This window comes from Takifugu flavidus, chromosome 1, assembly GCF_003711565.1.
Source record: "Takifugu flavidus isolate HTHZ2018 chromosome 1, ASM371156v2, whole genome shotgun sequence".
NCBI classification, from domain to species: Eukaryota; Metazoa; Chordata; class Actinopteri; order Tetraodontiformes; family Tetraodontidae; genus Takifugu; species Takifugu flavidus.
In genome coordinates, this window is record NC_079520.1 from 13,365,427 (window position 1) to 13,377,790 (window position 12,364).

Genomic DNA, 12,364 nt, shown 5'->3' on the forward strand with positions numbered 1-12,364 from the left:
GTAGCCAACTCAAAGAATACCCCATTAGGGCTGAAGTGTACTGTGCTATCATTCCTAAGGGAGAGGAAGCAAAGGCAGAGAGTGTGTGGGTGGTTGATAGTGGTGGCGTTGCTGGGGCGGATGCAGGTTGTAGTGGGATATCAATCTACGACATCCTACCTTACTCTTGTGACAATAAATGAGTCCAGCTTCTCGTTCTTAGCCTTTGGAGCAGAACATAGAGAAATGATGGAGCCTTTCCTTGAGAAAATCTGTAAAATCTTTGACTTTCTTATTTTGTGGGCTTTTATTCTGAGTACAGTGCACTCACACTAAATTCATCAAAATAAAACTAGAAAGGGTTTTTATTCACCTTAAATCACACAGAAAACTGTTCCACAGTTTTTCTGACAGCACTGCTGACAGTTTGTGGTGATTCTTATGTGCAGAAGTGTGGTTGCATCAACCTAAAACCATGCTCTGTTACAGTTAATAAGAGCTGACAATAGAATACATATTCTCGTTGCTTTTCTCACCATCATGTACACATATTCTGTTTTCCAATCTCTGTGATCTATTGGTATTGAAATGGAATAATTGCAGTTTGATTGAGCCAGTCTCGCTCGATGTTGCTCAGGATCAGCGTCCCTTCCTTTAATGCAAGTAATTTTTTTGTGTCACAGGCTATTTTAGATGCACTGTCATTGACCCCAGTTCATTGCCCAGGAAGTCCGCACGCCTGTGTGCAGTGTGTGTGTGCATGTGTGTCGCTTTATCTGTGAAGACTGTGCGGCAGAGGTCCCTGGATCCTTTGAAATATGCATGTCTCATAGGCGCACTCTATAACAGGTGCATGGTTCACTCATAGTCTCCCTCTGACCAGCCCTCACATACCATATTTGTTGTATTCTCTCCCATGATTTAATCGAAAAGATCCTCAATTGAACACAAACCGTCGCCAATGGTGTTGCAAATTGCTTTGACTTCTAAGTCAGAGCTTACTCGGGTAATGTCACCTCATTTTAGCACTGTCACGGTCTCAATATATTTTGCCACTTCTGTGCTGCATTCGACTCACATGATGCAAGAGGATGTCAGACTACTGTTTACCTCTCTTGAGAGCACTGTGGAGGCCTGTGTATGCGCTTGCGCGCCTGCGTGCATGTGTGTACATGTGTCGATTTGTAAACTGTAGGTGTGTGTGGGTGGCATTTTGTGTTGAATGGGCATCTTTATTCTTCTTTCAAGGGCACAGCTGCAATGGTATGAGACAGATGTGCACGCCTGTGTGTTTCTGTGTGTTCGTCTGAGACGTGTGGTACGCCGTGGGTGACGCCATAGTGTTCATGTGTGATAGCCATATTGTATCAGAGGAGGAAGTAAGCCTTAAATGCTGCAACGTGCCAGACAGAAATGCAGACTGATCAGTAAACAGCTCATCTTTTCACTCTGAGTGTGAGTTTTCAGAATTAGTAATTTCTTCAGCCTGCAGTTTCACAGCTGGAGGTGGGGAGATTTTACAGAGGAAAAACAGATTTTTTAAAAAAAATCATTGTTAGGGAGTTTTATTTTGGTATATCCATTTGAAATCTTTTGAGTTTAGTATTTTAGTGATCTTACCTGTTACCTTTTTAAATAAGTATCACTTGACTGACCTTCGAGGCAGCATGACAGATTTAAAAAAAAATAAAAAATCATCTCTAGCATGTGTTTGTATGTCCTCCCACTTGTGAAGGCAGTGCGCTTGAGCTGCATCTGGCAATCTCATCCCAGATTACTGACACAGGATCCCCCTGCCCCTGGCAGAAATAGCAAGGACAAAAAGCAATCTACCAGACTATGGGAACATGCACAGGCCTCCTTGTGTGGGTTCATGTGTATATTTAAGAAATACACATAGGTATTTGGGTTTTAGTGGAAAAGGCTACATTTGCTTTCAAAAATACAAATAAGCCAGAGCACACTCACTGTTTGCCTTCTTACTTGATCAACTGCTGATTAACTTTATTCCATCTGAGGGTTTCCCCTCAGGTTTCTGACAATCATTTTCCAAAAGGAAAGTAATATTTGACTAATTTTTATTTGTCTTATTATTATATTATTATTGTTTGTGGCAGTAGTTATTGTGCCACAGAGTGTGATGTTTAAAAAGGCAACATGGCTCAGTGTAACAGGAAGCCCAGTCAGTCTTGTTTGTCACATCAAATACAACAACAACTGAAGCCTGGAGAAAATCAGACAAATAGAGGTTGACATTCAGTTTAAATTGATGGAACCTGATAAGCTACATGTTTGTCTGTATGTGCCAGAGATGACAACACCCAACATATGAGATCCTGTCTTCTGCGCTGACGAAGAAAGCTGTTTTTCCTCAGTGGAAATGATTTATTCCCACTGGAAATGGCACGGTATTTTGAGGTAAAGTATATCACTTGAACACCGTTCCAGGAGGGATGCTGCAGCCTTCAGGGAGCTTTTTTCATTTTAAATTCACTGAACATAAACTGTAGCGTGCTACCTTTATGCTTGTTAGATCTTTTACACATACTTGCTTCTGAGTTCAACGAGGCAGCAGCAGCCTGCTCTATTGAGCTCCGTTCAAAAATGTCCCGATAATGTTAAAAAGACTTAGCGCTCACCGCCAAGGAAACGCTGCTTATGAAATGGAAACTCTGAGACCAATCACAGAGAGCCAAGAATGATTTCAAAAAGCTGACCACCTCAGTACACTCTCAGCACATGTCTGGGGCACTGGTAGATTTTCTGTTTAGCATACATCCATTGTTAATGATACGGACTGAGGGTTGTCATGTTTGAGAACATGAGGTCACCAGAAAACGAAGACCACCTTAAATGGAAGAAGATGATTGTGGACATTATAAAAAAGTGAACTAAATTTGATTTCAGCTGATAAAGAAATAACAATTACTAGATTAACCAAATGCTGTTTTAACCCCCTGATCTTTACCACTATTTTGAACAGCGTTTCATGCGCGTGGTGTCTGACCCACATACAGATTTTTAATCATTGTATTTTCTTGCCTGCTTTTTTAAAATCTGTCTCAGACAGGATGGCTGGAGTTTAAGAGTTTTGCTCTTTCATCCTCCCAGACAAACTATGAAGCCAGAACTCCCAGCTGACCTTCAGCTACTATTTATTTAGATGGTAATCAATTAAAAAGTCAGTTAGAAACTAAAGAAGGTAAATCAGCTTTTTTGTTCTGAGGCCAGTGGTGGTGCCTGTCAGTTTGGACCGTAGCTGTTTTATAGCTGTAGCAATACACTAAATCAGGCTACAGGTTGTTTTATATAGATTTTTGTATAGAAATACAGTAAATAACTGTCAGTCTGTCTGTCTTTTAAGCTCAAGTGTAATTTATGTGTTCTGGCTGTGATGTGAGAACTGATGTCTGAAGGTGGGAGCTTCATGCCTGTTGAACCTTTAACCCCCACCAGGCTGTTATTTGCCTGGATGCAGTTACTCTTAAGTAGTAACTCTGCAGGGAACTTGAATGAGCTCTCAAGACCAGAATGAAGCCAACCAGATGAGGTCATGAAGCAGGTTTAACATGAAGCAGGTCAAAGCTTAGAATGAAAATCAGCTGCCGCTCTGTTGCGTCTACACTGAGCGAGTCTGTTGCTTCTAAGGTCTACAGACGTATCTTCCTGCCAGCTCTCTTTTCCTCTTCCCTAACATTTCTGTTACCGATCTTCTGAAGAAATTGCAAGCATGGTCAAATATTTTTTTGCTTCTGTTTGAGTGACCAAAAAGACAGGAAGTGGAAGAGCATTACTGGGCAGCTGCACAGTTTGCTGGCTATCAGGCCACTGTTTCATACTGGATGTCCAAGGGCACAGAAGAGGGAAGTGCAGTGAGGCAGGGGCTGTGGTCCACAATACAGGCCAAAAGCAGGAAGTGCCTGTTTCACATCACCTGCAGCCCTGTCCTTTTTAGAAGTGGTGTTCCTTCTAGTTCTAGTTCCATATTTAATAGACCTTTTTCAATCAAAAATTGTAAAAGATGTTATTAGCGGGTCTCTGTTACCCTCCATTCTTTTTTGGTAGAAGACCAGGTGGGGGTGGGGGTGTGTTGGCATTCTTGCACTGTGTGCTTTGCGCTTGACCGGGTCTTGGCTGGGATCCATATCCCCTCTTTACCCTCTCTCGCTTTTCTGACACCCCCCCCCCCTCTTCCTCCCTACTGAACACCACCCACCCTCCATTCTCCGTTGGTTGCAGCCCAGCCACTGCCAGCAAACACCCTGCGCTCTTCACAAGACCCCACACCCTCCCTCCTCTTCATATCACCGTCCTCAACAGTTCCGTATGTTCAACCTGTATTCCTGTGCAGTGTGAGCGCCATGGCAGCAGCTTCCGGTCTCTTTGACACATATCTGACGGGTGGTGGGGGAGACATGAGGGAAGAAGGTTGTTGAAGTTCTAACTTTAGTTAAATACCAGATGCGTTTTACTGCTCAGAAAACTGTGCTCAGATACTCACATAATGGTTGATTTCAATCCGCCAGAGAAAAATCTGTGATTGTTATGAAAGGAAAAATATGTTGGAAAAGAGTAATGTTCATGGCACACATGTCTTTACCTTTATAACTTCAAACAAGGAAGTGATATTCACTACAAGTGCCTTGACATTTGATGACCTCTATATTTGGTGACACACGTACGAAACTTTATATGGGTTGTACACAATAAGACTGTTATGATTCTAAAGGTGCACAATGTGATCTTGTATGGTTTCATTTTTGTCTCAATTGTTAGCATCTCCCCATGATCTCCTACCTGCCTGTCCCCTGAATACACTGGCACAATCAAAATAAACAACACCAGGGGGACAGGCGGTGCACCAAATCATAACAGACCATCTTCCAGCCAATCACGGACAAGCGTGCGCGTGCAGCTCCAGGGGAACTGGGTAGCACGAGTAGATACTCGGATGGTGCCGTGAACAACATCTACTGGCTCAACTCGATATATTTTGGAAAATGACTGAGGCATGAAAAAGTATGAATATATGGATGAATATATGGCGAGGAGAAGAGAATTTTACATTGGGGAATAGATTCAAAGGTGGCATGAACTCTGCTGGCAGAAGGGCTGCCTCTCCAATGCACAGGTGGATAAGTTCTTAATGGACAGGTAGGTAAAATCAACAAGCTCAGGAATCTTAGTGTCATTAGCGTAGCACAGGTCCAATTTTGATAATGGCGTTAATGGCAATTGCGTAAACATTAAAGGGAGGGGCTAGTTTGCTCTGTTTTGTTTTGTATTTACCGTTAACGTCAAAGAAAGTGACTTCATGCAAGGTTGCATACTGTCTTCTGAAGGTTTTTGTTTTAAAAAGTGTTTTTAAAAATTTGTGGTGTGGTTCAAGTTGATTTCTGAATTTGGCTGAATGGGCCTTGCAGATAGGATACTTAAGAACTTTAAAAAACAAAATTACAAACCATACGTTACCAAAATATACAGTTCTAATAATTACACTTTAATGTGTACCAATAAATACCAGTTAAATTTGCAAGGAAATTTAAGATATTAGTATTTTAAAAAACTACGAACTTGAAAAAAATGTTTGACCCTACAATAGATTTTTTGAATAATGAATAGAAATCCATTAATTCCATTTTTATTTATGTCCAGAATAAATAATAATGAATAACCACATTAGAATTTTTGTGAACAAGCACAAGGTTACTCAGTTCATCCTTGAATCGTGCTCAAAGCACATGCTTGAAATGCGCTCAGTATTTTAGTTACATTACAAACAAATGACACAGGTCAGCTGTGTGGTTATCAAAGTTGTTCGGAGTGTTCAATTCAATATTAAATCAGCACTTTATTGTTGATTTACATTTATTTTTTGTGTTTTATTGTGGTCATTTATCAACTGTTCAAATGCTTGTTCATGCTTCCACCGTTTGGTCAAATGTGTCTGAACATTTAAGATGTCACATGTTGCTGAGGTATATTTCAGGTCTGAAGATTATTCATATATTAATCAAGCTAGCTTGGTTGGGGTTGGTATATTCCTCCTCTAGAGCTACCAGCCACAGCAGCAGGCAGCTGATAGGTGAACCTGCAGAGATGGTGGATCTGAGGCCACTGAGGAGGTTGTGTGGTGGCCATCACTTCGCACTTTAAAATGCATTAATGGACACATGCAAGCACAAATAAAAAACAGAGTGCTGGCCTGAATGTTCACCCTTGTCCCTTTACCCTTTTTTAAGGGGATTTGTGGGGATGGGAGGGCCAGTCGGTGAGAGAGAAATGAGATTCTTCAACACTCCTCTGCCGTTCTCTTTCTCTCCAACTCCCCCACACACCTGGGATGGCCATTTCATTTCAGAGTACAGCAAATGGAAAGGTGATCTTAATCTACCCTGTTTGCCTGTAACTCCCTTCCTCTCTCCATCTCCCACACACAGTTTTCGCTGCTGATGGACAGAGCGCTGCTGGTTGCCAATTGCAGACACAAAGGTTTTGTACTCGGAAAAACACTTTTTCCCCCCACCAAATTCTCTCTTTTGTTTTATTGAAGTTTTTTTGAGTGATTGGCAGCCTCTGGAAATACCATTTGACAATGTATTTCAGCCTCTTCAGCATGCTATGCAGTTTGGTTCCATTAGCTCGTTACTCAGTGTTGGGTCTCTCTCACTGCTGTCAGTGCTTTAATCATTGCAGTCACAAGCCAAGCTATACAATGACTATTGATTTCCTTTGAATAGCCTGGTGCAAACCAGTTCATTAGGAAGGTGAAGACAAACCACTGAATTAACTGGACTGTGGACACATTGGGAAAGATTGTTGTTTTCGCACAATATTCTGGTGCCATGCTGGGCAAAATTTAAATAAATACATTTTTTTAACCAACAGAAATGTCTTAGTTCAGCAATGTAAAGGCAAGAAAGTTTCGGCTGACTTTTTAAAAACAAAAACAACAACACTTCCAGCTTAAAATAATGTACTTCCTTCTAAGATGGGGAAAATTTAAAAATGGAACGGTGAAGAAGAGCAAAACTCACCTTTTGTCTCATTTGGTTCACTCTTTTCTTCACTTTAGCTCATGGCTTTAGGCTGGGCTGAGGCTGCAGCTCCACCCGCCCAGTCGTTACTATGGCAACCCTATCTGGGCCTACCAAGACCTGAAGCCGAAGGACATCCTGGACAACAATACAATAGCAGCACAGCCAGCGTACCTGAGGGACTTAGACCTGAGAGGCGAGATCTGGGGGGGTTGTAGATTGAGTAAATCCTCCCACTTTCTCTACCTCCCTCACACACAAACTCAGTCAGGATTAATCTTTTGCTTGAAAGGAACTGGAACAATGTGTGGTATTGAGCAATTCCACCTTTTTTTTAAATGAATGAATAAACAGAAACAGTGCTGACCAAATTTTTAGCAATCTTAAGTGGATTTACTGGTAAACACAACATTATGATTACAGAATGAGCCCCAAAAAATATACATTTTGGTCAGTTTGGAATACATATTATATCATGCTGGCGCTTTTTATTTATTTATTTTTTTTAAATCCCTACACCTGAACGGTGAGGGTGGTTCCACTACCAATTAAGACAATTGGGCCACACACCCTGCTGCTGGTGCCATCGATGTACAGCAGAATGAACTTACATGTGGTTCTGCTAAAGTAATAGGAGGGTTACCTCAGGTTTGCTTCAGCGGAGAGATACCGGACAGCGTTGCTGTCAGTGGTTTCATCTGAGTGTCTCTTTAAAGACACAGCGCGGTGCTGAGGAGCTCTGTATTACTGCCCCCTTTCCAATATCACACAGGCAGCCACAAGGAGGATGTGCTTATGCATGTGACTGCGGGAGACTATGCATAATATTGTGGTCTTATTTGTATTTCCAGTTTGAAATAATATCCAAAAAATGCCTTTAATACCCTGAGAGGAAACATTGTCTGGGTGTTGGTGTTGAGAAACTGTATCTGAAAGCAAACGTTTGTATTCTATTGTAGTGTTAAGAGGATTTTAATCAACGTCACAAAGTGTAATTAGCCCTGCAGGGGTACACCAAGCAATTGGAAGTCTTTATTATGTGAAAAAGAGAGTGCTGCTGTACACGGAGGCCACACAATTTGTGTTTGTTTATCTACGACAAAGCTTCTACGACAGGTTTGAGACTTAGCAATGGGTGCATTTAAAATGTTTATTTCTCAGTGGGTCAACAGTGCTGTTGCTTGGCTTTGAGTGTGGAACCTGCTTAGTCATTCTAAAACTCCCATCTTATACCTCTTCTGTGTCCATTCACAGGCAGCCTAAGAAACAGGATGTTAATGCTTGACGGAATGCCTGCAGTCCGAGTCAAAGCTGAGCCACTGGAATCGGAACAAGGGGTAAGAGAGCAGTTCCCCCCTCGACAATTCTTTCTTTTTTTCTTGCTTTCCTTGCTGTTGTTCCTTCGCTCAGCAATGGGCTGATAATCACTCCCAGGCCTATGCAAGTGTGCACAAGAGGAGCGGTGCATGGTGCTAAGTAGGAAAGGGGAAGAGCTAAGAAAAGAAGGGGAGCTACAGCTGGAACAGGAATGCAGCGGGGTGTTTTCGGGGAGGTGACTGGGGCCAGCACACAGCCTGTGCTGGCTGAGGGTGATTATGCAGATGTTATTGCTCCTCCAGGGATGGAGGCCACCTGGGAACCAAAGTTTTAGACATCCTGCTAGTTCCTGTGCCTTTACATTTCTGAATTTCCTGGTCATGCTCTTGCAGTCTACTTGGTCATGGGGCCAAGAATTCATCCATCTTTGATGAATGTTAAAACCACCGTCTTAGCTATGCATTTTTCTGTATTTATTACAGAGAAGATAAGTGTCCCTAATGTTCTAACACTTTCCATCTCATTTATGAGAAATACCTTTAATTACTCAGTGCATGTGGATGATATATGGAATAATAGGTGAGCAAAACTGAAAGGTTGTCATGGCCCTCACTGTGCTCATTGGTCGTAGATGGAAATGAAATGGTCTTGTTATGGAGAAGCTGTTGCTAGGTTACAAGGGCTTTGTGGCACTGCCGCAGCTGTGTGTACAGCAGGTACATAGCCCTTTTTTTTAAAAAATTGTGAAGAATTAAAGTCCAGTTGTCATTGATTTCTAGCCACAGTCTATCAACAATACACTGAACCCCAGAGCCACAATAATCACTACTGGGGGAATGCTTGAAGAAACAGTAAAATACCTGCTCAGATCTCAGGAATATCTGCATGTCTTAAAAGAGCAGGGGGCTAATTTCTAGGTGTCCTTCTCAATGAGGCTACCCAAAACCCAGGGCTTTGAACCATTCTCCATGAGCATAGTGGTGTCAGTCACAGACACAGGATGTGAGCACCACAGCCCACACATGCTTTGAAGTGCACTGAGATCCAATCTCAACTGAACAGACTATATTTCCCTTTAGAGGGCAGACGCAGACAGACAGGCACTTTAGCCTGCTGCAGAAATGTGGTCTTCATTTGAGTGGCGGGGGGCCAAAGTCTTGCTGGAAATGGTCTGCCTCGTTAGACAATTCACCCACAAGGGACTGGAAAATCTGCCCTGCTAACCAGTATCCCCTAATAAAGACAACGGCATGTGGACGGAGGTAGCACAGAACGGTTGGACATGTCTTTATGTGTGTCAGCGCGTGTGACTCTGTGTAGGTTCGACTGCGTTTATGTGTTTGTATTAGTCAAACTGAAAGTGTGGGTGGCTTCACATTTCCATCTGCACCGGTTTAGATGTGTCTCAGAGTCTAACCAGGATGCAGATTGTGTGTTTTTTTTTGTTTTTTTTCGTAAAGCTGAGCTGTATTGATTTGACCTTTAGACAACTGTTCCCATGTATCTGGGAGCACAGACTCTTCATCAACTTTGCACCTGATTCATGATTCTCTTCACCCCGCAAACAAACAAATACGAATGTGATCTTATTGTGTAAGAATGGAATAAACACTTTTGGGAAAAACAACATCCTAAACACTTACTCATATAAATCAACGAATAACTTTTGTATTCACCCCCCAAAGTAACTTTTCATGACCTCGTTCAGAATAATGACACATTCAGTCGACGTAAGATTAAATGATCTTGACGTTGGAAAACAACTTCAGCTTTCCTGTGCTATGAATTTATCCCAATAAATAAATAACGAGTTGGCAAAAAAAACAACCCAACAAATCAGATGTGCGGACATGTGAATTCTGAAGCCTCAGACGGAGGAAACGGAAACTTGTATCTTGAATACACCGGGGCTGAGATGGCTCTTATCAGGCTTCCTTCAGAAGCACGTCTTCTCTGATCTTCTATTTCTAATTGGAAATCTATAATGAGTCATTCGGTTGTTCACGTCACTTATGCTGTCAACAATTAGATGCTTGATTGTGTCGACACTGAACACAAGCTCGTGCAACTGTTGTTTTGTGATGACTCGTTCATCAGCATTTTTTTTTGGCATGAGATTAATTTCCATCAAGCCACTTTGATCTATTCAGTCTCCTGCTGACAGGTGAATCAGATGTACAAACCTGGGTTGAGGGTATCACAATAAATATAAAGCACAGGCAGAAATGTTCCATCATATGTGTTGCAATACAGGAAAGCACAAAGCCAACAAAGTCAAAAACAGCTAATTAGTGGAAGGTAGCTGTTTGCACTTTTATAAAAAACCATGTGTGTCAACCATGTTCAGACTGTTAGAAATAAGCACTGAGTTTACACGTGTGGTTGGAATTGTCATCATGTCAGGATGTAGGAAAACAAATGTCTATTCTGGAGAGGTGCAGTAGCCCACCCGTATCACCTGAGGAACTAATTTTCCAAAACACTCACATTCTCTTCATTAGGTCTAATGACTTTAAGGCCTTGAAGCAGCGTAGCTTTGGGCAGCCTGAGGAAGATAACTTAAAGAGAGTATAATAAGTGCAGAACAACTGTGTGCAGAATGGTGATAGCCTAAAGGTTAGTCAATGAGGAAGCTGACACAGTGGACAACAAGAACATTTGACACCTAATCACATAGGCGTGCATGCAGTTATCTCTTTTTTTATTATGATCCATTGTTCCTTATGAATGCAACACCTCATCTGTGGATGTGCTGTGAACAGCCCTCAACAAGCTTTCACACATGTTCCACTGGTTTTGTCCCTCCACCCTTTGATTTTGCTGAAACTGGGAGTTTGAGGGGAAATTTTTTCCCCAACTTTTTATTATTTCATGCCAAGATTGATTGTCAATTCAAAGCTACCAATCATTTAGCCAGGCCCGTTCAGACCCAGAAGAAAAATCTTCAAAACATAACCCGCTGCTGCCAAAATTGTTACTCTTTGAATGTTGCCGTAGGCCTCACGGTTGCTTTTCTAACCAGATTTTTACATTTGTGTTCCAGTTTCAGCTTTTAAACTACCGGTATGTCAGTAATTGCCATTTATTTTGTCACTTCATGACATTTGTTGGTGCAGTATTTCCTTGTGTATCATATTCCTTGGAAACCTTTAACGTGTATCTCCTGACTGCTATTTATGACACCGAGCTCCACCACCTTCCTTGTAAAGTCATTAGGGCTCACGTCCTTCATGTTTGATTAAGCTCTTAGGAAAATCACTCAGTAACAGAACTGCGTTTACTTTAAGGTTGATTAATCACACACAGTCGTACTAATATATATATATAACATATATAACATTTGAAAGAGATTTCCTGGTCACTATTATGCTCTCACGGAAAAGACAAAGTATAAACAAATTATAGTTAATCTTGTGCTTTTCATTCTGTTTTCTTTTAAACAACCAAATTCTAAGCTAAAAATTCCTAATGGAGTAGGAAAATTAGATAAACGATATTGACTGTAATACCGTGATCTCCGGGGGCAGCTCATTTATCACCAAGATGACATACATTAACCTATGTGTTACTGACGTGATTATCTAAGCCGTAACACAATCCACTTTGTACATTTTTCACACAAATTTTTTTTTCTTCTTCTTTTTCTTGACTTTTCGGGGTTACTGGGAGGGTGCTGGAGCTGCATATGGGCAAAGGCAGGGTACACCTCTGAATGAGTAACCAGCTCATCCAGGGCCCTATGTGAGCATGTGGGGGCTCGGTACCTTGCTCAAAGGTACCTTGGTGGTGCTTTGAATGTGTCCTGGCACCGCTCTCCTACTACCTCTTAAGTTTTGTCTGCATCGGGGTTTGAACCAAGAACCCTCTGCTTCTCAGGCTAGAGACAGAGCCACCGCCGCCATGAACTGTTTTCGTTTATTTAAAAGCCTTACATCTTCTAAAACACACATTCCCCCTCCTCTTGAGTTTTCCAACTAAATGTATCCTGAGAACTGCTATAAATGGTCAGTTCCTTGACCTTGCCAGAGGAT

At 41.7% G+C, this 12,364-nt stretch overlaps 1 protein-coding gene across 3 annotated transcripts in view; it reads left to right on the forward strand.

The window, feature by feature from the left end:
• Positions 1 to 12,364, forward strand: part of klf12b (Kruppel like factor 12b) — a 31,614-nt gene that overhangs the window by 4,257 nt on the left and 14,993 nt on the right. For 2 of the 3 annotated variants that reach the window (XM_057029902.1, XM_057029911.1), the window contains exon 2: positions 8,271 to 8,353. In XM_057029902.1, the coding sequence (XP_056885882.1) occupies positions 8,271 to 8,353 (83 nt within the window). Of the gene's footprint in view, positions 1 to 6,221; positions 6,359 to 8,270; positions 8,354 to 12,364 lie in introns of those variants that run through there. The other variant, XM_057029893.1, reaches the window with a different exon arrangement.